This window comes from Botrytis fragariae (genome assembly GCF_013461495.1).
Source record: "Botrytis fragariae strain BVB16 chromosome Unknown tig00000012, whole genome shotgun sequence".
In the NCBI taxonomy this organism is placed as follows: domain Eukaryota; kingdom Fungi; phylum Ascomycota; class Leotiomycetes; order Helotiales; family Sclerotiniaceae; genus Botrytis; species Botrytis fragariae.
In genome coordinates, this window is record NW_023500989.1 from 948130 (window position 1) to 975477 (window position 27348).

Genomic DNA, 27348 nt, shown 5'->3' on the forward strand with positions numbered 1-27348 from the left:
CTTCTGTTCATTCATCAAATTGTTGAAAGGCATGAGGCTGGCAGTAGTACAGAATCAAGAGATGTTCGCACGATTGAGGACACTAGGGGCAACTCCCATATTTTGAGTTACACAGCTCGTCATCTACTGTGTTACGACGCTCACTAAAATTTACACCGGGTTTCTAGAGGCCTTGAGATATGAACCATATCTCCTTCATCAACATTTTACTTCAACTACTGACACCCAAAATACCAAGTAGGACTGATGGCACTGTTCATGTACCGGAGACTAGACAGCACATATCACCACCTAACTTTGAGATGCCCTGTTCATTTCTAAGGTTTCAGAGCTTGGATTCTTTCCGTGGATAGCGTGAGTCTGCAACTTCGCCTGGCCCAAGCTTCAGCATATATATAGATGTGCAAGTGAGCTATGAAAATTGTGGATTTGCAGTTGGGACTTATGGCCCCGAAGTAGAGATGGGAAATGACCAGGTACCAGTCCGCTTTCTCCGTACCTGTAGGCTGTAGCCAACCTTGAAAAAAAGAACGTCCATTTTCTTGCATATTTTTCTTAAGGTTTAGGTCGCCTGCCGGTTGATATGGATTTCTGCTGGTAAAAAAAACGCTCTCCACAATACTAAGCAACTTTAACCTTACACTGGTAGGTAATGCTACACCGATAGGGATATTTGCATGCCATGTGAGCATATTCAGACATTGGATTCTCATTCAAAGTGATAGATGTGCCCAGAGCTAAGTGGAACAAGTGGAGAAGACAGACACCTCGGATCCAACCGTGTTCATGACAACCGGGATGTCAATTATCCCCACAAGAAGAACGCTTTGTGCACGACCCGGATCCATCTTAAGCGCTTCATAAGATGGACTTTTTAATTTCTGTTTGCTAATAGCTTCCAAATTCATCTGCAAAGAAGCTTTCCAGCCCAATCGAATCATTCTAGAACAAATATACATGGTCCCTGCATGTACTCGAGGTACTGCATTGAGAACGCTGTCCCTCGGTGTGATAATTTATCAAACACGTTGGTATACGAGACATTCAGGGAAATGACGCTTTGATCGAGATCATGAGAGGGGATCGACACGTTCATAGATTTTATTGAACAGATGCTCTTAAGGTTACGAAGACTTTGGAGCGCTGAGTGAATTCGTGATTGAGAGTGAAGAATTGAGAGTGAAGAATTGAGAGTGAAGAATTGAGAGTGAAGAATGAAGATGAGGATGGATGGAGTTGAGGTGAAGGTGGAGATTGTAGAAAAAGGTTCTTCGGAGAAACTTCTGCCGAGAATTTCCACGCTAACTCTCGTTTGCGTCGCCAAATCATTCTCTTTTATTTTACCCCCTTCACAATCTTTCCATTGTCAAACAACGATTCATTTGTCACCTCCAGCACATCAGTATTTTCACATCATATTTTTGACTTTGTCTGTGAGAAAATGGATACCGTCGGTACCGTTGAAATGGAGATGATCTATTGAAATCCGCATTGTTTTTCCAAAATTGGAAACCTTTTCCGCCCCGCAAAACCTGACAAGTTCAAGCTTCACGGTGAGCTAGTAGAGGTTCCCCGTTGACCGCAAAATGGTGGAGAATTGTTTCTTTTTTTTCTTCAAATTTTATTCTCCTTTGCGCAATTTCGTCTACTGTTTTCGTTATTCTTGGGTATCACGAGTGACATAAGCCCAACGTTATGCTCCAGAGCGTTCGAAGTACTACGTCGGCACTGCGGATTTTGTTCCAGATTTTGAGTTGGCAAGACTTTTTGGGTGTATTACCATCGCAAGCTAGCATCGTGAAGTTATTAGTGTGTGCCATAATGGAGCTTTGTAGTGATCACACACCAAGAACATATTTGCTGTCGGCTCTGGGGGAGAGGGCTAGATCTCGAAAGGGATGGCGTTCAGTCAAGCCGAGTGGTAACGTTGGGCATTGACAACCAGAAAGTATCCTCACTGAAGCTGAAGCACCCTGGCGCAACTTTCATATATGAAGTCGTTATTTCCTTTGTCTTTTACAGTAAATCATCACATCCTCATCAAAAGCACATAGGAAGTCTCTCAGCATCAAAGTTGGCCCCATACTTCTTACCACTCTCTTGGATCTTGTACCCTTTTCCCCCCATTCGCGTTTGATTGTTAAAGCGTTATATCTGTTGCTAGGCATAGAGTTTTCGCATCAGATACAACGATAAGCACACAATCCCTCAAACATCTCAACCCGCATACCATGGACCAATCCCAGGTCAACAAAAACTCCACTTCAACAATCGATCTTGAAAAGAATGCAAACGAGGGCTCCTTAGCCGGAGCTCTCGGCTCAGAGAAAGAGAAAACAGTCATTGTTACTGTTACTCCACTCCCTGATCCACTGGTAGATGAATCTGATTCGGATTCTGAGGATGATTATAAGTACCCCGAGGGCGGATTGCAAGCTTGGCTAGTTGTCTTTGGATCATGGTGTGGCATGTTTTGTAGTTTTGGTATTGCAAATTCCACAGGCTCATTTCAAGCCTACCTAGCTTCGAACCAGTTGGCATCTTATTCTGATTCGCAAATTGGATGGATCTTCTCGTTATATTCATTCATTCTGTTCATTGGCGGCATTTACATTGGACCTGCATTCGACGTTTATGGACCAAGATATTTGGTTCTGCCAGGAAGCATTTTACTCGTTCTTTCAGTCTTCCTCTTTGGGGAGTGTACTGGTAAGTTTTTGAACCCAAGAAGCAAGATCGTGCAAAGCTAACTGTTCCCAGAGTACTGGCATTGGATCGCCGTATTCAGCATACTCGGAGGTTTTGCAAGTTCACTGACCTTTACTCCGTCAGTCGCAGTAATTGGCCACTGGTTCAATAAGAAGCGTGGAAATGCAACTGGAATCGCAGCCACTGGTGGTGCTGTCGGTGGCATTGTTTTCCCACTTCTCTTGGAGAATCTCATTCCAAAGATTGGTGTAAGTATACATTCTCAAAACTTCTCCATTTAACTCAGAACATTACTAAACGATTTCAATCTAGTTCTCATGGACAATGCGTGTAATGGGTTTCATCTTCGTTTTCATCACCGCTCTAGCCAACCTCCTCATTAAACCTCGTCTCCCACGTTCCCGAACTGCTCAGAGCCCTCATCCAGATATCAAAATCTTCAAGAAGCCAGATTTTGCCTTCACGGTGTTGGGTGTCTATCTCCTTGAATGGGGGTTTTTTATTCCAGTCACTTATATTACATCCTACGCTCTTTATCAAGGATTTGATGCAGGAATTTCCTATCAATCTCTGTCCATCTTATCTGCTGCATCTGTTGTCGGCCGCTTCCTCCCGGGCTTGATAGCCGATATCATTGGCCGTTTCAACACTATTATTATGGCACTCTCTCTTACCGTATTTGCCTGTTTTGTCGTCTGGCTTCCTTTCGGAAACACTTACGCGGGTTTAATTTGCACCGTCATAATACTTGGTTTTGCATGCGGCAGCAATGTTGGATTAACCCCCGTCTGCGTAGGCCAACTGTGCGACACCAAGGATTATGGCAGATACTATGCAACCTGTTATTCAGTTGTCAGTATTGGATGTTTGACCGGTGTTCCCATTGCTGGCGTTCTAATTGAGGCTTGCGGGGGTGCTTACTGGGGATTGATTTTGTTCACTGGTCTGTGCTATGCTTCTAGCGCAGTTGCAATGGCATGTGCAAGAGGTTATGGTGGCGGATGGAAATTGAATGTTAAATTCTAGAGATGAGGTCGACTACTGGATACCGAGAGCACAGGATTGGGATGAGAGTCTTTATGGGTAACGCTTAATGAATTATGACCAAAAGTGCACTTAGATGGCATGCATATAGCGGGTTTTGTTTGGGGGTGGCGGGCGTTCTTACTTAAAGGTTATGGTGTCTAAAATGGGCTTGGCTACTATTTATAATGTATATAATGTTAACGAATCTACTTTATCAACCCTTATTTTCTGGTGAATATTCTTTATTGCCTTTAATAACAGTCATAATCACTTGATCTACCTACATAACTAAAAGCTGTTTAGTTGAACGATGCTAACTACTCGTACGTACCTCCTCATCGTGGAAAAAATCCACCTTCATTGTTTATTACTTTTGATTCTCATCTCGCTAAAGAGTCGCCTACCTTCTCTCAATTCATTGCTTCCCCATACATACCCCGACAATGTTTTCCTTTCCTCTTACAGACCTCATACCCTTCCTCCCAAATTCGAAGAAACTGGTATTGAAAGCCCAGCAACTCGTGAACAAGAAGAATCACTTCATGATGAGATTCCATCGATAAAGAGAAAAAGATGTCACTACCTGATCGAACACTCTATGTATCCTTTCATCATTCACTTAAGTGGCACCCAAGCTTCAACTCAATATAATAAACTACAAATTCAATGAATATACCAAAATTCCACCTCATCCTCTTTTCGTCCATTCTCACTCTTCCACGCATAAAGCCACTAGCTTTTTCAAATCTCAACTCTCTCTAAAAACGTCAACGCCATGAAGATGGGAGGACATGGTGAGTAAAATAATACTATTTCTGTCATGTATATTGGCATTTGCATATTCTTCGATGAAAATTATCATCTGAATGGTCCCTCTATCATAGGTATATGTATCTTCTCAATATACTCTTGACACGTAAAAGGGCAATGAAAAGCTCTCTCCGAATATAACTGCCATCGTTTAATTTCACAAACGACAATTACAATGACAATGACGACAACACTCATTCGCCAATGCAACCTTTAAAAAGAACCCCCTTCCAAACCTAAAGACAAAGAATTCTGATTCCAAGAAAATTTCAAGAATGCCACGATGCAGTTGCTAATTCCCATAGTACTCCATTCATATTTCTCAAAGCCATTCTTGGAAATCAAACGTCGTATTTATATATCTCAACACACAACATTACCCTAACTAAAAAATGCGCACATACACATACGCATATACCAATCATTATCCTTTCTCCCAGAATCTATAAATGCTATCATCTCGCCAGTCACATCATATTCCCACTCCAACCCAAGCTTATCAGACTGAACCCCTCAAACTCTACATTGTTTTATTCCCATATAAAAAGCCAGATGTGAAAGACCAATCCTCCAAAACCACTGCCTAGTTTCATCCAAACGAACTTAAGATTTCTACGGTAGGTATGGCTTAGGAAGTGAATGTTAAGGGTATGAGATGATGCGTATGGATTTTATGGGGTTGAAGATGTGGTTAGAGTTCTATGTTAATAAGAGTAGGAGGTGTGGAAAAGTTATGATGATGATGATATGAATGAATTCATGATTGACAATGATAACTCATAAATCAATTCCAGGTCCCCCGTATCTCAACATTAATAATCATAACAGCCACCACCACCAAGAAATAAAATATCAGCACCAGCAAAACTTCCGATTCTTCATGAGCCCTACTCACGCCACCCAATCGATTCACCAGTATGCAATCTCACAAATTTCCACTGCAGACAAATAAACACGAGCAAGCAATACTGTAAAATCTCTGGTTTCTCTATTTCTATATCATCGAAAACTCTGTGAAATATAGACGATACCTATCTGCAGTCTATAGACAGCTCTGCAGATGCATCTTCACACACGTATAAGAAATTAGAAAAAATCCGTTGTGTTTCTAACAACTTGCCCCTTAAGTTAAAGACAGAATGTTGTTAGATGATGAATACTATAAACCCTAGTCTCAATTTCCCATTCCTTTCCCCGTGGATACATAAATAAAGAGATAGATAAACAAAACAAAAACACCTCCCCCACAACTCACACACGCACACACACACTAGACCCCCTCCCTCTCTCTCTCCCTACTCATCCCAACAAACCCTCAACCCCTTGGGAAACGGTCCCAAAGTCGCCAACTCATCATCCAAATACGCCATGCCGAACTCCGTCTCCACAGTCTTCATTCCCCTACTCTCACCCGCTGTACTCTTCCTACTATACCCACTCGAACCTGCATCCAATCTTAGATTTTTCAACCCGACGATAATTCTAAACACGCGCACCATTCCCGCTAAAGCGATATCGCGACCGAGACATTCGTGCGGGCCGTGGCCAAACATGAGGTAGGAGTCGAGATTTCGGTCGAGGACGACGGTTTCGGGGTTGGGGAAGGCGACGGGGTCGTGGTGGGCGAGGGGGAGGTTGAGGAGTACGACGGTTCCGGGGGCGGGGGTGCTGCTGCTGGTTTGAGAGGGGGCTTGGGAGGGTGAGTAGAGGCGGAAAAGCGCGACGGTGCCCCGGAGTCGGGCTGCTTCAAGGAAGCTTTGGATGGTGTTAGTCTTTGTTTCTTTTCCTCTTCTTTATTGAGGATAGATTGGGGTTGTTTGGGGTGAGATGAAGATGGGAAAGGAGAACATACTAGTGCAACAATAAATCATCAGACTCCTTGCTAGTTTCATGAGCAATAGTGTAGAGTTTTGGTAGATGTGATGATCCGGCATCACTGAGATAATAGTCCAGGACTTGGGAGAGAAGCTGCGACTGATTTGCCGTCATAGCTGCCGAGGTTGGAAGACTGTGTGAATAAGTTAGCGTGATAATTCAATGTATAGGAATGGGTAGGTGAAATGGTATAAAAGGGGAGGGAAAATAAAAGAAACAAAAAGAACACGAACATTTGTTCCCAAACTACCCTCTCAACTCCCCATCCAGCTTTCTTTCCCTTGTCCAAAAATCTCTGTAGCATTGCCTTCCCATACCCCTTCAACGCCAATCTTTCCTTCTCCTTCGCCACTTTCTCCTCAGCATGTCTCTCCGTCTCATCATCATGAACCAAACTATGTAATCTATCCTTCAATCCCTCCACTACCCCTCCAATCCCACCTCCATTTGTATGCTCCATCAAGATATCACCCAGCCTCTTAGCCACAGCTCTTGCTTCCTGATTCACCACGAAAGATTTTGTAACATCAAAATTATTGAAAATACATATGAAACCAGTGGAAAGTGCCGTGTACAATTCCTCTTCTGTATATCCATCTTCAATATCCGTAGTTACATTGACGTCGACGGTATTGCCCATCCCTAGTTTAAGCGGAAAGTCAAAGACGCCGGCCGCGAAACGAGTGAAGACGCGATTGCATATGTCAGATACAATGTCCACTCTGTAGGTCTTTCTGCGTGCTACAGCTCCATTTCTTGTGACACTTCCGTTACCATTGGCATTGCTGTACGCGTTTAGGTTCGGAATGAGAACTTTATGTTTAGCAAACAAATCGGCTGTGTTGTCTGTGTAAAATTGCGCAATTGCGGATTGCCAATCAGGATGTTCTTTATCATTCTTATTGCCATGGCCTGTTGGAAGATCGTGGAAAGAAGATATTATAAGAGAGCGCGAGGTAGTATTTATAGATTCATCTCCTGCGAGACAGAACGGAGGGATTTTTGGCGGCCCCGTAGTATTTGTGGAGTCGGAAGGCGATTGCGAAGTTAGGACAGCAATTGGTGCACCCCATGTTACCTGTTGTTCATGTTTAGTATCTATCCTTCTTGTAACTCCTCACGAAGGTTTAAAATCCCAAGAATTGAGATCGAAGAGAAAAACTGACCTTCCAATTAGCCTTATCATCCAAGATCTTTTTGCACTCCTCCCAACCCTCCACTTTTGGTAAATCTGCCTTCTTCTTAGGTTTATCCCAACTGTACAAGTTCTCTCTCCCCAAATCCTTTTGGATTTCACGATTAGTCTCAGGTGTGACGAATGGAAAATGTGCGTATATAGAGTTCCCTTGGAAGTGGTTTGGGAAGGCTCGAAGAACCAGTTTGTAAAGCACAGCACCGTCGTCGATATTGGTGTCGAATTGGACTTCATTGTATCTATTTTCTCATATTAGTAACTTCTTTTAATATTCATCAAAAAAGAAGAGAAGGTAAATGGAAGGAAGAGAGAGAAAAGGAAGATGGAACTAACCCCCAATTAGTGATACTCTCTGGTGTATAATCTGTAGTATAAAACCTATCTCCCCTAACCAACGCAACCGCATCACTCAAAATACTATAACTGATACTATACCCGGTGCATAATCCACTACCTGGTACCACCGGTGGTTTAATCTTTTCAACTACGACTCCCGGATAAAATTCCACATCATCAGGACTTCCATAAAATTCTTTGAGTCGTTTTGCGATAACAGGATCGGGGTTGATATCCGCAAACGATGTGTGACGCGACAATCCGACGAAGGAACGGAATTCATTAAGGGTACACATATTCCAAGAACGACTTTGAAGAATAGAAAGAATTTCGATGGAGCGCATGATAGGTGGGACGTTTGTGGCCCCAAAGGCACCAGAGAGATCTTCCACTGAAGATGAGAAGATTGAGACAAGTGATTCGTCATCGTATGATCCATTAGACAAACGATTGAGGTCTGCGAAAGAGCGTTGAGATGGATCGGCAGGAAGTTCTGCTTCCATCGAGTGAAGACCCCTGAGGAGTTCAGGAAGCGTAACATCAGCCGGATTTTTATTGGGGAATAGTCTGGCGTATTCTGCGTTGGTCCATTTCTCATCTCTTTGGGAGATGGCCGAGTGCCAGCGGTAGACTTTTTATCAGATTAGTATATTGATCAAGAAATTTGAAATTTTTCAGGAGGATTGAACACACTTAAGTTAAACTCGGCAGTGACTTGATTTCCTACACCCTCAGCAGCAGGCTTACTCAAGAGGGTCTTGGTCTCAGACACTCTTGGATCTAAATCCCATTTTGAAGTTGTACGATTAAGATTCAAAATCGTACGAACATAATCTTTCAAAACGATATTGACATATAAGCCACAAGTGATGAGTCTACCTGTCTGGAAGAGATCATTATCGTATTTATCGAATGCAGACTTTGCCGCCTCTGCTTTGGGTTTTGTGAAGCGGCCATTATCATTGATTCTGAGATTTCAATTAGGGTTTATATTCAACAAAAGGGGATAAGACTAAATAAAGAGTACTGACTGAGCAAGCATTCCAACCACATGATTGTGGAATCGGTTGAACATGATCAAGAATACTCCCACACCGGGGGGAAATCCTAAGATTCTCTTCGAGGAAAAACAATCTGGTTTGAGTTTCCCATCCTCGAATGTTCGGACTGCATTTTGCTCCTCTTGATTACAACCATAGAGAGGTGCGAGATCCAAATAACTGCTAGTCTTCGATTTCGTCATATCTTCATGATCCTATTGCCATTTCGTTAGTCCTTAATCTTTATCTCAAATTGCTCAAACCAAAACTCTAAGAGGAAACATATGTTCATACCGTAAGAAAAAGATCATGAATAATAATTGTAGCCAGATAGAACAGCTGACTACTGATGCCAGTCTGACTTCCCTTGAAGGCCTCTTCTCCATCCAATCCGCCCCTCCTCATCAATCCATCAAAAAGCTCACCGGGATCCGGTAGATTCTTCTTCCTCATTCTCTCAGGTTTAACACTTTTTGCGTATGCTGTCCCCGCTTTTCCCAAATCTGGCATTAAGATGTTGTTATTTCCTCCATCCGCATCTCTATACATAAACTTCTTATCCAAACTCCTGACAGGAGGATGCGGCAAGGCATCCCACAGCGTATTGACAAAACTTGCTGTTAGACTTTTTCCAATCTGTGAATTTTCTGGTTGAGATGCTAGGAGCTTCACTGTCTTTTCAAGAAGGAGAGTGTTGTCATTTTGGACACCCTTGATCTGAGAGGAAAAGAGTTGAAGAAGTGTGTTTGCATCTTCTGGGGTGATGGTTTTGAGGTCATGAAAGATAGAATGGATACTATGAGTTGCGGATTCGATGTCGGAGATTACCGTCGGGGTTGTTTTGGGAATGTCGGAGGTCCAACGTGGTTGAGATGTAGATAATTTGGGAGGCATGATTGTGACTGTGGTTATGGTTTTGGGTTGAGATTGTGGTTGAGAATGTGATTGTGATCGAGGCTGTAGTTGAGATGCTGGTAGCAACGTTGGTTCTGACGTGGGTTCTGACCTGGATTCCAATGTTGGTACTGGCGTCGGTATTGGTTCTGAATTCGATCGAGTATTTCCTTTCTGTGGACGTTTCTGATCCGACTTCTCACCTTTCCTAGATATTCCTTGAAATTTTCCTGTAAAATAATTTCTGTATTTTGAACCCAACTTATTTCTCTCCTTCACAAATTTCTTCTCATCCCCTCCATTCCCCGCGTTCACACCCTCCATATTTAAATTTCCCTCGTCTCTCGATGACATAACAATTTGACACCCTGGCAATGTATGCTCGGTATTCAAGCACTTCTCCCAACAAAGAAATATACCCTCGTACAGCCTTACACCAGAGGTGTTACCGTACTACTGCAAGAAAACAATGCCCGAAAATGCAATGCGTAATGGTGGATGCAAACCCCGTTGCACTCGTCCTATAAAAAACCCGACTAGAGTTCTTATAAACAATGCCGTACGACTCAAAAGCAAGGTATCATGATCCACACAAATGTAGCCAGGTATCTCAGCCCTTTTATCCACCCATCACGACTCATATACAGATCCATCGCTGCCACAAAACTGCAATTTTCAGCTAGGAACTAATTGATGATCAAGCCGAGTTCTAGATCATCTCAAACTGTTCCCTGTGAGACAAGTATGTAGGAATCCAAAAGCATGATACAAATGTAACATAACCCATCACATACCTAGCTCGTACGATTAATGATCGCCCCGCTTGTATCGCTTGTGCTACCTCCCGAATATGACCCTTCTCACCTCTTGTCAAAATCTTCACACCAACACTAGGAGCAAATCCCGAAGTTACTTTCGTATTTAGGAGACTCTCTTACATCTCCATTCTCAGCTGATTGCACATCTTCAATTACCTAGGTTGTTGGTCACAAAAAGTAGATAAGTTTGCGAAGAAATTTAATTTGATATGTACTCGTGTTCATTGGTTGATCGGTGGCGTACAAATCACCTGGATTGTCATCTTCAGCGGCATAAAATCACGAGCCGTCAAGCACCCCCCGCCTCAATTTATTACCCGTGTCGGGACGGATCGTCACACAATCAAAATAAGCTTCTGTGCCTTTCAGCTGACCGATAAGACTCGGCACTATCTCTAAATGAGAAAGAAGTAATAAATGTCTCACCGAGTTACCGTGTCACACCTTTGCTCTGTCATAAGGTTTTATTTCCTTTTGGATATTCATGTTTGAGGCGAATCCAGATCGACCTCTATCGTATAACCCTCAACTCCCGCTGATAAACATATTGTGATGTGTACTGCCGACGCTTAAACTTTTATTTCGTACCCCCAAGAAACATTGGGATTTCTCCATCCATCCATCATACGCCCGTTTTCTAAATCCCCGTATATCGATGACGCCTTGTAAATGCTTCCAAAATTGTCTTTCAATCCCACTTCGTATCGTAATATCAGTCCTCCTTCACAATACATTTTCCCTCCAACCATTTTGCAAATTCTACAGAAGGTATATCCACAGCCCTCCAAAATATATCTGACGCCCAAAAAATGGGTACTGCTAACCCGAGCATTCCACCCCACCAAGCAAAGGTTCGGGTCCACATACCACTATTCTCACGCCCACCTACTACCCACCAAACAATCGGCATCCATTGGTGAGCGAATACATCGAGAAACGGTCCATGCATAAGGTAGAGTGCATATGAAATGTTTGCAAGATATTGCGCTGGACCAGATGTAAAAAACTTTTGTAATAGAGGAAGTTGTTGGCAAGCAAAGACAACTTGCATGGCCCCCAATGCAAACCAAGAGAATGCTTGTTCCTCCTGTCGCCTCTGAGACCAGTATGGTTCCATCGTATAAGGTGCGATCTCACTGAGCCCAGGAGTTCTCAGTACATCATTGTTTGGCCATCCCGCTATCCACATGGCAAAGACAAAGTTCATACTCCAGAATGCATAAACTACCGATGTTTGCCATGAATTGGAAGATTCTTCGTCCGAGACTGGCATCTCTTTATTGGAATTTCGTTCAGCTCGTGCTTGTTGAATAAGTCCCACTTCTGCCACCAGCGCCCCGCCAATGAATTCAAACGCAGCCCATCGGCCACACTTGAGACTGTATAGCATAATGACAACGAACATGAAGAGGCGAATCCATACTTTGCACCTCGCCAAACCGGTAATCGTGACGAAGAGAAACATAGACTGGGCCATTTCAATGGGAATCGTCCAAACATGTACATCGTATTTTGGCCACCATATCTTATCCCAATCCCAAGAATAAGCTATCGTCCAGATTGCATGCAACCAATCCATAAACTGTTGTGAGGCTGTCTCAAATCCTTCAATCCTAACCAAACGCAGACGAATGAATATCATGACCATGAACGTAGAGGCGATGGTAGGCAGAAACAATCGCATTCCCCGACGAAAGACAGATGATGACAAGGTCGTTTGGAGATCGGCATAATTATGGGCTCGAGCTAACTTCAACGGTTTCAATGATAAAACAAATCCAGATATGACGAAGAATATATGAACCATGGGTCGTCCGCTATATAGTACTCGAAGAAAAGGTAGCTGCATGAAAGAGGATGGAACTGGGTCACCTATTGGCAAGCCATATGAAGGTATCATAAATTGTACATTTCCCTCGGTGTAGTGACAGAAAAATACTATCAAGGAAGCGACTCCACGAAGTCCATCGAGATAGGACGTTGCGTACAATCTTTGAGGCTTGAAATGAGCCGGTTGCAGTCGACGTTGTATTGGCGAAGGTATGAGGAAGAAGAGGAATCTTGTGAAAGATAGCTTTAAATGGGAAAAAGTATCGTCGTTGATAGTGTAAGTCGTTGACATCGGTGAAGAATTTCCGTTTGAATGGATTAATTCGTAGTTAGGTTCATTGCTATTTGGTAAAAACCCCGCCACTAAGCCTCGAAGTAATCTCAACATGGTGACCTTATAAAGGTCACTGTATCTTTAGTGTATTGAAGCCAGACGACACAAGTCAAAACTTAGAGATAATTCATCTATGTATCGCTCCGTTTGGTCAATGGGTGGTCTTTATCCTTTTCGAATCAGATCTGTAGAACACTGGATAAGTTGTTCTGATTCCCCAGCTGTAGTACTTTTAATTGGACAAATGGAGAATTTTAAACAGGTATTTTCGAAATTGGATCGATGTAACTTGCTGCAGGGGAAAATGCACCCCAGGTGAATACACTGACGCCACCAGATTTCAGACCCTGTACGGGATGAGATGATCGTAATACGTGAAATTTAATCGGTTTGAGGTGAGCGTAAGACAAACGAAGTTGCAGAGAAGATTTGGAGAAGATCAATATGGAATGGGCGTTTAAGTTGTAATTGTAATGAGGATTGGACTGGAAGATCTAATGTTGAAGAGATTGTACCGCCACCAAATGGGTGATTGTAGAATCTGTGTGTGGAGTCGTAGATATACCACGAAATGTCGAGCGAAACTTATGCTAGCAATGGGAAGTAGAGAGGCACCGTATGCGTATAATTAGAACTTGGAAGCAAGAACAAAAGCCTGAGAAGAGAGTTGAGAGGTTGAGAGAAAGAGCTACTCTACTGCGTTGATTGTGGCAATGAAGATAAGTTCTAGTTAAGTTGTTGGTGACGATGTCGAGACTCGAGAGTTCAGGGACCTTACGGATTTTCAGTGGGGAATCAACTGAATTAACTAACAAAAGTCAAAGTCACTACTACCTACCTAGGTACGATGTAATCAAGTCGGTTTCAAGGAAAAATAGCCATCGTCAATCCCTAGGTAGATCCAATGAGAATTCGATATTGGCTGGTACGATCAGCCTTGCGATACAATTCATCAAACATCAGCACTTCTTGATAGCGGTGGTCATGTTGTCAGATATCAGTCATGTAACCTTTCATTTCGCAAACCCTCATTTTGAGTAAATGATCTACTCAACTCGGGGATATCGAATTGAATCAACAGTTGGTTGCCTGCTCCTCCCATCTCTTTCGCATTCTGCTTTTTGGTTGGCGGCAATGCTAAGTGATAGCAACATCAGCGATGTATTAAGGTAGTGTTCCGTCCCAGGCATTCATTCATGCAGCCACTGAATCGTCCCGGCGCCACGGCCACCACACGCAAACATACATACACTGAAGTCATGTACCGTTAGAAACCACAATACAATTGGTGAGAATGAAGATTTCTTTCAGATATCCATTGAATAATGCAGCAGAGAGAGGCTTGGCCAGTCAGTCTTTCGGGAAACATGCAATGCAGTAAGGGAGTGGTAAAGTTTGTTTCATGTAGAGGAAATCAGGTTACCCATAGCCGATGGAGAGGAAAGGATTGACGAGATCTACAAGGCAATTCCTATGACCTGGAAGGTGCAATTACAATCTTCCTACCTACTCGTAATAGTACTACTACTACTACTACTACTACTACTACTACTACTACTACTACTACTACTACTACTACTACTACTACTACTACTACTACTACTACTATTACTACTACTTACATTGTAGAAATACACCTTTGAAACGGAAGGAGGAGAACTCTTATTGCTCCTTGGCTGACCTCATATATACCTAGTGCTTTAATATGCTTTACCACATCATGCTTTGCGGCATCCACATCATTTGATAATGGCAAGTATACACCAACATTTGATTGCTCCCCAAAATTCCATCCAAAGCCCCTTATCATCCTCTACTCCATACGAGATATATCTATGCTACGGGTGCAAAAAGTGGTCGGTTTATGCTTATCCATTTATCCATTTAAGCATAGAGATATGGTGTCCCGGATCTTCCTTCAAAAATAACCTGAAAAGGTGGATGCAACGATGGCTCCATTTTATCACTCACAGATCGCATGCTGATCTTCACTGACTAGCACGATGAATAACTACTCTGTACCTAGCCAAGCTGGAGATTATCCAGATTCCAAGAACCTCTGCTTCCATTGAATTCCAAGCAAGCTCTGCCGAGAGATCTTACAGGATAATGGATTTATGCATACTTACCTCATGAATTTACGACAATTTCTGAACCATAGACAAATGTGCTGTGTACCTAGATACCAGGCGAGCCAGATAGATAAGAATCATCCGCAGGCCCACAGTCAATTCTGCCAAACAAAATTCCCTGCTCCGTTTGTTTCAAGGGCCGGGAGCACATGCATCATTCCATCAACAGGGAAGATCACGAAATCCATCCCCAAATCGACACTGTACAATTCCAGTTCCAGTACTTCTCCACCAAAAATCGAAACGCGCAACAACTTCAAGATCGAACCTTTGGAACAGCTTTTGGTCTCGATTTCTATGGATCTTTATGCTTTCCTTATCTGTAGGATTCTAGATTTGGGGTTTGAGTGGCGTGGATTCTATTTATGATTGCTGGGAAATAAAGGGTTTGAGATTATCTACATCTTGGATTTCATTCTTGGCCCTTCAAGATACATCGTCACAACGGTGGGCTGGGTAGATCCTCTCACAGTATACGAGAGTTTCCAAGTGCGCTACCATATACATTAATGATGTGATGGCTTAGCGTCCAACCTCGACTTTGGCCCATGTATTCAAATCTCATATTTGAAGGCCGCAGGATTTGAATAGAAGATCGTGTGTTTCGCGTCTTTCAGCCACCATCTATAATGCGATGGACGGTCAACGGGGAAGATAATGGTTAGCATAGACTGAGAGGCCAACTGAGTAAGTAAGTGTGTTGAACACTTTGACGCTCTCGAGTGAGAGACTTCTGCAATTCAATTTAATACAATACTCTTCCTCGAGTCTTATGAAGAAAAATTGTTACGTGCAAGTGGAAATTCAATCTCCTATAAAGAAAGATCTTATTTAATTTAGAACAAACCGTTATCTTTCCTTGAATTCGCACTTGGTCTCTGATATTCCTCTCTTCGTGACCTTCAATCCTACGCAAGATGCCTCGGAATTGGCACATCAATTCTCGTAGGACGGATTTGAAAAGATGTGTAAAACGATAAACCTTTTACGAACAATCCTGTCTTGATCAAGATCAAGGAAACTTTACCAGAAATTCGTGGTGAGGCAGAAGGGAGATCATACACATTATATCGACTTTCCAATCAAACCATCTGACCTGGTTGAGCTCGGAGATTTTTCTCGAGCCGTTTGTGAGTCAGTTTCTTCTTTCCAAGGTAAGGGTTATTGTCGTTGATTGATTTCATCATCGTGGTTTTTCTTTCAGATTACTTCAACTTGTATAGCAGACCCGACGATATAATATCGCTATCATCACGAAACCCAACATTCTCGCTGTCTTCCCCTTTCAATTCTCATCGCTGTCATGCAGATACTGTCAATTGAGTACTCTATAGATCCCTATTTCCACTCCAATAATCCATCAAATCCATAGCTACAAGTCACAACATCAATCGGCATCCTCCAAACTACAAACACAATAACCTCATCAACTCCCAGCCTCCACCCTCACCCATACTTTGTTTATTCGATAGATTGTTTTACGGGGAGAAACGAGATGGAAAGAAATGACCTTCTTAAAGAATCACCCAAGAAAGACGAAGACATAAATTCAAAATCCCATCTTCAATCTTTAATTTCCTTTCCTCTTCTATTCTCCGCACCAAACTCACCTCCATAGTACATACCCACTGATGAACGAACCTAGCACCCACCAAATCATAGATACACATTACCCCACTACGAACAAATCAAATCAAACACTATAGAAACCACCACTTCCGTTCCCCCCCTTTCCTCTTCACAAACTACAACACCATCGCAAGTCCCAGGGGGTATGGCTGAGCTGGGAGACGAGAGGTGGGTGATAAATCGTTTCTAACGACGCTGGGAATTTTCATGTCTACGGTATACAGATTCGTGAAGGATGGGATGAGGGTGGATTTTAGTATTTGTGGAGGGGGTGTGGGATGTTATTGTTGTCGCCGGAAGCATCGATTTATTGTTGAGATTGGGGATGATTGTTTGCTTGGATGGGATCGCTATTTCGTATATACCTACATAGAGAGAGAGAGAGAGAGATGTGCGAATACACGCAATAAAAAATAATTCATCCACAAAAACCAAACACAAGAATACTCTACAATAAGATATTAGCATATCCCCTCTATCTAATGACATTGTAGAATTTCACAGGTCGCTACCTATATATGGAAATGGTTATAACGTAGAAGTATGAGATATGATCTGCAGCGAGGATAATTTTCTTCGCCAGTACATATGTATTATTATTCGTCGTTTCCCAAGCGGACTCGCGCGCCAGAGCTTTGGATGTTTGTATTTGTATTTGTATATGTATTTGTATATGTATATGTATATGTATACCTACATCGCGTGCCAGATACTGACGGATACTTCTAGGCTCGATTGAGGTGTTGTATTGTGAGGTACAATGCGGTTGATTGTGAAATTGACGGGGTGGAGATTTTTACAGTAGAGTTTTGGAGGAGTCATTGTTAGTTGGTGTAGAATTGAATGGTGGTGAGATGTTGATTTGAATCGCAGAATGTGTTGATGATGATGATTAATGGCTTCGGTGAAAGAATACAGGAGGTGCTGGCTGGTATTGGGCCTATGGTGAATATTGATAGTCAAGATTATCTTGAATGAATGATGATTGGGTTTCCAAGGATAAAGTGTGCTTGGCTGTTGAGTCAGGGTTCATAATGTACCTGCGACATTTTTAAGTTGTAAATGGAGATTACACCATCGGTGTGAGAGATTGCTTCAAAAACAATTGTTCTGCTTGAGGAGAATAGAAATATAAGCTCTGCAGATTGCTATGGGAGCTTGTGTAGTAATCGTAACTAAAATATACCAAACACAGATACTTCTAGCTGTAACCTGAAGCCAATCTGGTGGTCAAGTATCTTTAGGTCTCTTAAAGAGAGTCTCAAACCTCAAGATTGACATAGAGCTAAGTATTTGATCCTTCGAATTGAAAAGGAAGAATTGGATTGTTGAAGGGTTTCTCAGTGGTCAATCCCAGTCTGCTTTTTCACCTGCGAATAGCTAGTTAAGCGATATAGCTTAAGGAGAGAGCGAACAACTTGGAAAGAAATATTGTATAAAATAAATGACGTTCTATTCTACAGATAGTTTGGTTCTCACTATCTAATTCCTCTAGAACATATATTAGTTCCGATTGACTCCAGTCATTGACGCGGGGTTACTGTCACTTTTAAATATTGAGACGTGGTGACTTTTTTCCTTTGAGTCATTCAGTTGATTTTTATTTTAACGACCTCAAAATAAAGATAAGGACATTTCATCTCTAGCAATCATGACGACTTCATCCAAGATACCAGATCAAACGAGGAATAAGAGTGATTAGAACAGGAGGAAGGATGAGATGTGCGATACCAGAGTCCAACGGCCGGCCGACGTACGAGTTTTGCGGGAGGCTCTGAGAGAGTTGAATGAGCAACACGAGAAGATGAACCTGGTTGATCCCCCCAATACACCGATTAGCGGAATCAATGCTCGTAAGCGAGCATGGTATAGAAGTAGGGTCGAGTATCTAGATGCAATAAAAGATTCGCTGTTTAGACGGTTTCAATTGGGCGAATTAAAAAGCCAAGGCTTCCAACTCCGAGAACGAAACACGACTAAAGAAGGCTCATAAAGCACACAGATCTTGTGCTACAACTCGGTGTGAAGGGGGGGGGAAAGGACTTGGTCACTTTTGACAACGATAGTCTCGCCTGAGATTATATTGAATGAAGCAAAACGGTTGGATCTTAAGATTGTGCCTTCTGAAGTTGTATGGCCCCCCCATTGGTGTCCAGAAATATTGAGATGGAAGCAAGTTTGGCAAGTCGATTGCCACTTGACAATATGATCATTGGCTGATATGATTTGGAATGCTGGGGATTGAATAGGATAATATCCTATTCTTATCCTACTGAAATGAAGGGTCTGGGGGAGAGTGACTGCTGATGAGGGTGATATCTTGAGGTTAAGTTTTTTATTATTTCATACAACGCATAGGTCGGCTTGGTGACCGATGCAACCCAGACCAGTAGAACATTAACGTATATATAATACGATAAATGTTCAACATGTGTCTTCAAGCACCATAACATCTTTAAGTGCCCTCACAAAAACCAATGTTTGTTGCCCATGCTTCATTTGTTCTTTTTACAAGCCCTCCAAATTTGCCCCTCCCAACCTTAACCTAGAAGAAAGCAACCAACGCCAAAGCACTACTAACGCTCAAACCAACAACTGTCCATCCTGTCTTAATAACTGTAGCGTTCTTGAAAGTCTTTCCCATATCCCAAGCCAAATGTCTTATTCCGTTGAAAGAATGATATGTGAATGGCATGGCCAATGTGAACTTAGCCAAGAACTTTGCCGCCAGGGGCCAAGCTCCAAATGCAGCCACCATACTGGCAGTATCCAAGTGCCATCCAAATAAAGGCGAAGCAAGATATGCAGCACCGAAAACGTAGAACCCTCCCGAGAGAATACAGCCGGTAATACGGTTGAGACCAGACATAATCCAAGGGACTTGAGGTTGGTAGATTGTGAGATGAGGTGCGACAGGTCGGAGTTTGCGTTGCTCGACGAGGATGTTGTAGCTATCTTTCGGGGTTAACTTTTGGGTGGCTACTGGTCTTGCAAGATGTTAGTTGTTGTCAAGCTTGTGGTATCTGTCTTGGGAGGCAAACCTAGTTTGCATTGATGCGCCAATGGCTGCAGGTGCCGCGAGCTTCCTCATTGCCAATTGTGAGATGAGTGATGGCTGACCAGCAGCAACTATTAAAGGTCGTTAGCAGATGAGCGAAATATAGAGTCTGGGGTATGAGGTGGGTAGTGGTTTGCAGATTGGTCAGGGAAAACTTACGCCGGCGCAGCGATTGTTGAGTTGCTCTTTGTGAAAACATTTTGATTAAATTGAATATGTCCCTGAAGTTATCACAGAACAATCGAGAAGGATGAATTGCACAAAGGATAAAACGACACCAGGATCTTGATATTATCGTCGTTGATGCGGAAGGTATCGGTTTCCGGCTCCTCGGTTATGTCCTTGCGAAAATTGAACGAATCAGGGTTCGAGAATTTCAAAGACACAACTGACTAAGGAAGTCTGACACGTGATTCAAAAACTCGGGTCCTATATTAACGAAATTTTCGCGTCAAATTATTTTCTTTCCTCTTCATGAGCATCCATCCACAACGCTGCTTGATCTTCAAAGTGGTAGCGCTAGGGATATGGCACATCGATAGCGTTATGCTATTGATATCGTCATACTATATGTTCTGAGAAGGAAGGATCTGTCGTTAATCTCGACCTCGAGGAAATTAATCTCGTTGTTGTTTCATTTTATGATCTATATATGACAGCTTTCAAGCTGGTTACTAAAAACGTTTGCGCGCGAAGCAAAACGTTTCCTATGGAAACGTGTGTCCAACACTACTGTTCGATAATACAAGTCGGAAGAAATGTTGATTGCCTGTTGCTATTACCAATTCTTGCACTTCATTCTACATCTCAAAGCACGAAACAACATCGTGAACTGTCTCAACGCAAAAACATGATATGCACATCTGTAGATAGCATAAATCTCTTTATGAAACACATTAATACAGGGCGGGGCTCCTCAAACCTTGCCTCAATTTGGAAAAACTATTGTCCATATGCCAAGGTATATGCGGGGTCATTCAAGTCAACACGTCGACCTTTGAATGGCTGCATCTCCTACGCTTCAATATAACATGAACTATGATTCAATTAAAGCTTCGGGGGGTTTCCCTCCGCCATCCCGAATGCACTCAACTCCCTGCCCTGAAAAAAAGTTAAACGTCCATCGTGTATCGATCGGCTCATATCTAGACATGGAATACATGCAAGTCGTACCAGAAACAAATTGTACAGCTTGTTGTCCCCCGGCAGTCTCTATTTAACCGGACGAAATGAGATCATCATAAGCTCTGAGACATGCAGGTTGAAGAAACTATAAAGTTCAATCTCGCAGGTTGTGAAAGGATGTGAATTCCTTTGCCAGGTGAATGCAATTTCTCTGCAATGATGCTTTCATCTAAGATCAATTGCCTATTTGGCATTCAAATTTTCGTCCATTTGGCGTATTGTACAAGCTCTCCAATTGCGACTGCTACCGACACCTGGTCAACCAAGGTCTACAATGTCTCCGCTGCGACGACAACATTGACTTATGAGTACACTAATGAGGAATTGGCTATGCTATGGAACCAAGTCGGATCCATTGCTGTAGGACCAATCACGACGACAGTGGAGCCAACACCAGAGCCTTCTTCGTATCCTCGTCCAGGAATGTTTCACGCTTTAGTATGTCAGTTAGTCACCATTTAAGATCACATATCTGATATTTGCAGGTGCCAACTTATGATACATCTCTGAATAACCAAAGTCTACCTGACGATTTCATTTGGGGTTTAGCAGCCAGTTCATACCAAATCGAGGGAGCCGCGAAAGATGAAGGTAAAGGTCCCTCGATTTGGGATTTGATCGCGCATAGAGACTATGGGGTCGTCGCAGACAATTCCACTGGTGATATCGTGGCCAGTCACTATTGGCTTTACAAACAAGACTTTGCTCGTCTTGCTAGTTTGGGAGTTCCATACTTCTCCCCGTCATTCTCTTGGTAGGTGTGATCTAAAATTTACAATGAGTTTGGGTGCTAATGCGAGAGATTTCCAGGCCGAGATTCTTCCCCTTCGGAAACGGACCCGTAAACCAACAGGGTGTTGAGCACTATGACGATGTTATTGCTAGCATGGTCGCTAATGGAATCAAGCCTGTTGTCACACTGTTCCATTGGGGTAATTTACGATACCCAAAGTCATATTTTAACATGCTAATTGTTGTTCAGATACACCTCTCGCACTTTTCAATTCATATGGAGCCTGGACAGATGAGCGAATCGTGGACGACTTCTTCAATTATGCCAAGTTTGTCATCACCAGATATGACAAATATGTGCCAATTTGGTATACATTCAATGAACGTATGGCGCCCTTTCAAACTTCACATCTCTCTTACTAATCTTCATCCTCAGCTCAATACTGTAACTGGCAATACGCCTCCTACCCCGCCGGAAACACCAAAGGCAACTACCCCGCCTACCACAACATCACTGGTGGTCTCCCCGCTCGTATTGCCTGCTCACACTACAGCATCCTCGCTCACGCAAAGGTAGCCAAATGGTACCACGAAGAGTTCCACGGTGCCGGCCGCATAACCTTCAAAAACTCCGGTAACTTTTACGCACCCAACAGTACCTCCTCAGGAGACGTCGATTCCGTAGCCCGCAACTTTGAATTCGCATTGGGTTGGTTCAACGGCTGTTGGCGCGACGGTGATTATTCTTCCATGTTAAAAGAAACATTGGGAGATTTACTTCCGGAATTCACCCAGGAAGAAAAGGATTTGATCAAAGGAAGTTGTGATTTCTTCGCTATAGATGGTTACACCGCATTCCTTGCTACTACCATTCCTGGTGGTTCCGCAGCCTGCGCATCAAATTCTTCACATCCGTCCTTTCCTGAATGCGCAGGTTCGAGTTCGCTTGCCGCAGATGGCTTCCCATTAGGACCTGCCGCCGATGAAGGAGTAAACTGGTTAGTTAGTACACCAGTTGCTATCCGTCAGTTCTTGAATGTTATTACGAAAGAGCTGTTCCCAGCAGTAGGGGATATCGTGGTTAGTGAGTTCGGGTTTGCGGAGCCGTTCGAGGGACAGATGGGCACTCTGGGTGAGATCTTGTGGGATTTGAGACGAGCAGATTATTATAGAGGGTTCTTGGACAATATTCTTGCAGCAAAGGTTGTTGATGGTAAGTTTCCCATTGTTGTTGCCTGATGTGGCTTGTACTAATATAATTCAGGCGTCAATGTCACTGGTGCATTTGGCTGGGCTATCTTCGATAACTTTGAGTGGTTCTCGGGAAGTAAGGTGAAATTTGGAATGCAGTGGTTGAATCAGACTTCGATGGAACGTATTCCAAAGGCAAGCATGTTCCAGTTCTTGGACTGGTTTGATGCCCATGGAGGAGCTAAGTTGGGTGCAGGAAGCTCTGGAAATCTTACAAAGAAACACTTTGACTAGAGCTCCAAGAGACGTATTAAAGATAGAATCGAGAATAGAGAGTGCTTGGTGGCCTTTTATGTATCCATAAATCTACATTACTCATCTATACATCATGATATGATGCTAACCACTATCTAATTCTCTAATTTCTCCGCAAATCCTTTTTCTTCAAGCTCTTTCGAGCTCTCATCCGGCACCAGCGCAACTTCTGAGCCGGTGGCTTTTGAGTCAGATCCCAAATTGTTCCAGGCAGCTTTATTCTTCTTTCTCTCTCCCGCTCCCTCGCTTTTATACTGATATCCTCTCATTCTTGGTCCTTGTCCACTCTTTTCTGGTAGCTCACTATCGTATTTCCTGGCAAACTCTTCGCAGTCTTTCTCAAATGTGCCTTCTTTGATACTCCTTCGTATTGCTGTAAAGAATTCCGAAAGAATATAATGGTTGTGTACTTGAAGCAAGACCCATCCGAGCATCTCTTTGGCTGAAAGTAAATGCTGGATGAATGCTCGGTGGTGGGAAGTGCATGCATAGCATTTACAAGATTCAGAAAGAGGAAGTAAGGAAGTAGCATGAGCTGCAGTCCACATATCAATACCCAAAGGAAGGACTGAACTGCTTTCGTTTGAAGATTGAGAGCTGGTGGGAGATGGGAATTCAAAGGTTAATGCGATTCCAGCATCCGTGGCAAAGTTGATGAACGGAATAGTAAAAATGTCCATTCCGAGTGAGATTTGACGGAGGACATGATGAGGAGATGATGGCTCATCCAAGGAGAGACGAGGAAGTAGAGACATGGCTGTAGTCTCTGGAATTTCTGGGAGTAAGTTTGAATCATAGAAAGCTAAACCCGAGACCTCATCCACCAGTTCGTCAGAGATATAATTTATGTACTCCCACTGGCTTTGATAATCGATGGGCAATACTGGTGCAAAAACGGGCTGTTCCTTGACTTTGTCAGCCAAGAGCTGGGCCAGCCACTGCCCACTTCTATCGCCCATTTTGGCGGTACGTTTTGCTCCTGCTATAGTGCTATAGGGAACATCCGCAAGCCCAACAACGATATCTGGGCGTAAGGTTGCAATTGAATCGATGTAGGATTTGTTAGAAAGAGGTTGGAATCCTGTCGATGTGAATACAGAAATAGCTGTGTTACTGTTGCCACTGGGGGCTGTAACAGCCGGTGTCCGTCTTGGTGCCAAAAGGGATATGGTAGATCTGGACAAGGCAGTAAAAGCATGAAGAGGTGGTTCTGCTCCAGGACAGTTCAAGATAGGAGATATAGTTGTTTTATTGCTCTTTTCTATGACTAGAAAAGATCAGAACGAATATAAACACGTGATAAAATGATGTGAAACCTACAATCTTCCAATGCGAAATGAACGCCCGGAACTTTTGCATGTGCTGCAATTACATCCGGCGTCATATGAGGTATAACGCCTCTAGATGTAATTGCTAGAAAATCCGGGGTTTCCAAATCTTTCCGTCCTTCCAGAGTGATTCTTCCTAGTCTTGGTCCAGAGGCATTGTGATCCAGAGTATTCAAAATTTGAAATCCGAGCCTCGTAGGGTTTTTGGGAGCCATATTGATGGCGGACATTTCGTTAAGTGAAATAAGAGGTATGAGCAAAGAGGTCGATTAAATATCGCCAAGATACTGAGTTTTCTGCAGGCCAGCAACCCTCAGATTATATACAGAGCGTCCGTAAATTTGAGACAAGCACTTGCAAATTTCATAAACATCTCAAAATGTATAATTTTGGACAAGAATTGTATATTGGCGTCGAGAACAGATATATCACCGAATCTGACCAGAATATAATTTTTCCTACACTTGCGGCTTGGATAGTACTAGCACAGAGTGAAGACACTAGTCTGCAAGAGGTTAGCTCTGTCATCACAGCAGCTTATCCTTATCGGATAAATGTCCGTGCGATAAATGTTACATTTCTCAAGTCTGACGGGAAGGGAGGAGCACTTCAAAAGTATACTTCTATCACCGCAGTACTCATCCTACATTAACTTCTTTTTGGATTGTATTTTCTGCTGTTGAATGAATTGAGATTGCCACAAGCATTCAGTTGTTATTTGGACCTAGGACTAACATGCCCAATTTCCTATAATAAGCAAGGAAAAGCAATCGAGCACGCACAACCTTCGGGAATTTCGGATCAAGTCACCTTCATTTCTGGGGTTTCAATAAGCAATATGGGGGACCGAAATGGTCGCGTCGATAACAGGCAACATTTTACAGACAATGACCACCCCGATGATCCAATTGAAGACCCTACACTCACTCAACTTCTACCCATGAACGAAATATCAGATGACGATTCTCCTCCTACCCCTCGGTTTCTACAAGATCAGTCTTCCTATCGGTACCTTAAATGGATTCCTACTCCGGTCAGACGTGTCAGTAAACAAGCCATTACTTGGGCGAAAGGGCCAGATCCTCCGCGCATAAACGTCATCAAGCCTTGGTTTCCGTGGCTACAGGAAGCACCATTACGACTTTTAGATCGATATATACCCAAGAGAAGACATAGGATATCGCTTCTCATAGCATATTACTTTTGTTGGATTCTGACTTTTGCTCTTGTCCTACGCCAGAGTACACTTGCTACCGCGATAGAGGAATGGGGAGTCCCTAGCGATATTGGATGTGGCAATACATATTGGGTAGCTGGGAACCAGTGTGGTTTGAACGGAAATGATTGCCGTCCCTTTAACGGAAGTGGATTTGCATTTAAATGTCCCGCAAACTGTGCCAGCGCAAAGGTTCTTAATCCGCGAGCTGTTGGGGCGCAAGAAATCAACTATAGGCCATTAGTGATTGGTGGACCTACAGACGATGATACTACTGCGATTTATCGCAGTGACAGCTTCATCTGCGGATCCGCAATCCATGCTGGGGTTGTCGACAATGTCAAAGGAGGTTGCGGTGTTGTGTTGCTGGTCGGAGAACACAACAGCTATCCAAGCTCGAACAGGCATGGGATCAAAAGCATTGGTTTCGACTCGACCTTCCCATCATCATTTGCATTCCAGAAAGGAATCACTTGCAAGGCCAAAGATTCGCGCTGGTCACTGCTGTTTGTTTCTCTGACGTTCACAGTAGTGCTATCGCTTTTTACTACATCGCCTAGTCTCTTTTTCTTTTCCATTTTCACTGGGCTTTTTGCTCATACTGGTCTCGGCTCTGATCCACCTAATTTTAATACCATGACCGGACTGGTCTCAAACATATTAGGGAAGTTCCTACCTGCAGCTTTCTGCGCTTTTGTCATATATAAATATATGGGCGTCGAACGTGCCTTGGCTGGGCTCACAGCTCAGATCGAGAAGACTATATTATGGCTCGGGGGCTGCTGGGTTGGAACACTCTCAAATTACACTTTTGAGTGGATCCCTATTCAACGGCTGAATGCTCACGATATCAATCAACAGCCAGGTGCCAAACTTGCTCTGGCACTTATCATCATATTCCTTATCATTATAATCGTGAAACAAGTATTCTTCTTTCGCATGGAGGGTCGTTTAATTCGCTTTCTCGGCTTGTATGGGATATTTGTTGCCGCTATACTCATATCTCTTCTACTACCTGGTCTTAGTCTTCGAATACATCACTATATTCTTGCTCTTTTACTGCTACCGGGAACTTCCATGCAGACTAGACCTGCACTTCTCTACCAAGGATTGTTGGTCGGCTTGTTTATCAACGGTATTGCACGGTGGGGATTTGATCCTGTGCTTCAGACTCCTGCAGCACTTCAAGGAGATGCGAAACATAATTCCGCGCTACCACGTATTTCATCTCCAGAGATTTCAATGAGTAGTAATGTTTCTTCTATATCTTTCACCTGGCTTCCACCACCTGCCCCATTTGATGGCATCAGTGTGCTAGTTAACGATGTAGAACGTTTCAGAGGATACACCGATGAAGGATTCGCAAGTGATAAGCATTTCGTTTGGTATAAAAACTCACCTTTACTACAACCCGAATATTTTAGATTTGGATACATGCAAGGCTCTAGAAGTTGGGATTACACGAAGGCAGGCACTTGGAATGTCAATGGGACCTGGACAGAAATGAAAAAGGGGCCAAGTAAGGTCAAAAGTAGATCACTGGATGGAGAAGTCTTCACTATATAGTTTGGATGTTTAATTTTTGTTCATAGATTCCCACATAATTTCGATATCTTTCACAAATCGAAACTGCCCAATTCTCATCGCTGCTGAAATGTCTCTACTGCCTGTGATGTCTAACGCCACAACTTCAAA

The 27348-nt window shown here is 43.0% G+C and overlaps 7 protein-coding genes across 7 annotated transcripts; 3 read left to right on the forward strand and 4 right to left on the reverse strand.

Moving 5' to 3' along the window:
- Window positions 1–2231: 2231 nt before the first annotated feature.
- On the forward strand, window positions 2232–3735 carry Bfra_002521 (putative mfs monocarboxylate transporter protein; the record flags this gene model as incomplete). Its single annotated transcript, XM_037332939.1, has 3 exons — window positions 2232–2709; window positions 2761–2957; window positions 3022–3735. The coding sequence occupies 3 exons, from the start codon at window positions 2232–2234 to the stop codon at window positions 3733–3735; spliced, it is 1389 nt and encodes a 462-aa protein (XP_037195067.1).
- Window positions 3736–5840: 2105 nt separating this feature from the next.
- On the reverse strand, window positions 5841–10209 carry Bfra_002522 (putative fatty acid oxygenase protein; the record flags this gene model as incomplete). Its single annotated transcript, XM_037332940.1, has 8 exons — window positions 5841–6300; window positions 6398–6553; window positions 6654–7498; window positions 7587–7854; window positions 7949–8582; window positions 8645–8919; window positions 8983–9206; window positions 9286–10209. 8 exons carry the CDS (start codon window positions 10207–10209, stop codon window positions 5841–5843), a joined length of 3786 nt encoding a protein of 1261 aa, XP_037195068.1.
- A 1206-nt stretch (window positions 10210–11415) lies between these two features.
- Bfra_002523 (putative hard surface induced protein) lies at window positions 11416–12921 on the reverse strand (the record flags this gene model as incomplete). Its single annotated transcript, XM_037332941.1, has 1 exon — window positions 11416–12921. One exon carries the CDS (start codon window positions 12919–12921, stop codon window positions 11416–11418), a length of 1506 nt encoding a protein of 501 aa, XP_037195069.1.
- A 6194-nt stretch (window positions 12922–19115) lies between these two features.
- Bfra_002524 (putative succinate dehydrogenase cytochrome b560 subunit protein) lies at window positions 19116–19939 on the reverse strand. Its single transcript, XM_037332942.1, has 3 exons — window positions 19846–19939; window positions 19670–19757; window positions 19116–19615 (listed from the first exon to the last, which is right to left on the reverse strand). Exons 1-3 carry the CDS (start codon window positions 19883–19885, stop codon window positions 19174–19176), a joined length of 570 nt encoding a protein of 189 aa, XP_037195070.1. The 5' UTR covers window positions 19886–19939; the 3' UTR covers window positions 19116–19173.
- A 1088-nt stretch (window positions 19940–21027) lies between these two features.
- Bfra_002525 (putative glycoside hydrolase family 1 protein) lies at window positions 21028–23088 on the forward strand (the record flags this gene model as incomplete). The annotated part of the gene is made up of 6 exons (XM_037332943.1): window positions 21028–21309; window positions 21357–21625; window positions 21682–21803; window positions 21854–21988; window positions 22040–22816; window positions 22868–23088. The coding sequence occupies 6 exons, from the start codon at window positions 21028–21030 to the stop codon at window positions 23086–23088; spliced, it is 1806 nt and encodes a 601-aa protein (XP_037195071.1).
- A 116-nt stretch (window positions 23089–23204) lies between these two features.
- Window positions 23205–24667, reverse strand: Bfra_002526 (putative trna-guanine transglycosylase family protein; the record flags this gene model as incomplete). Its single annotated transcript, XM_037332944.1, has 2 exons — window positions 23205–24376; window positions 24430–24667. 2 exons carry the CDS (start codon window positions 24665–24667, stop codon window positions 23205–23207), a joined length of 1410 nt encoding a protein of 469 aa, XP_037195072.1.
- Window positions 24668–25275: 608 nt separating this feature from the next.
- On the forward strand, window positions 25276–27219 carry Bfra_002527 (putative lccl domain-containing protein; the record flags this gene model as incomplete). The annotated part of the gene is made up of 1 exon (XM_037332945.1): window positions 25276–27219. The coding sequence occupies one exon, from the start codon at window positions 25276–25278 to the stop codon at window positions 27217–27219; it is 1944 nt and encodes a 647-aa protein (XP_037195073.1).
- Window positions 27220–27348: the final 129 nt, after the last annotated feature.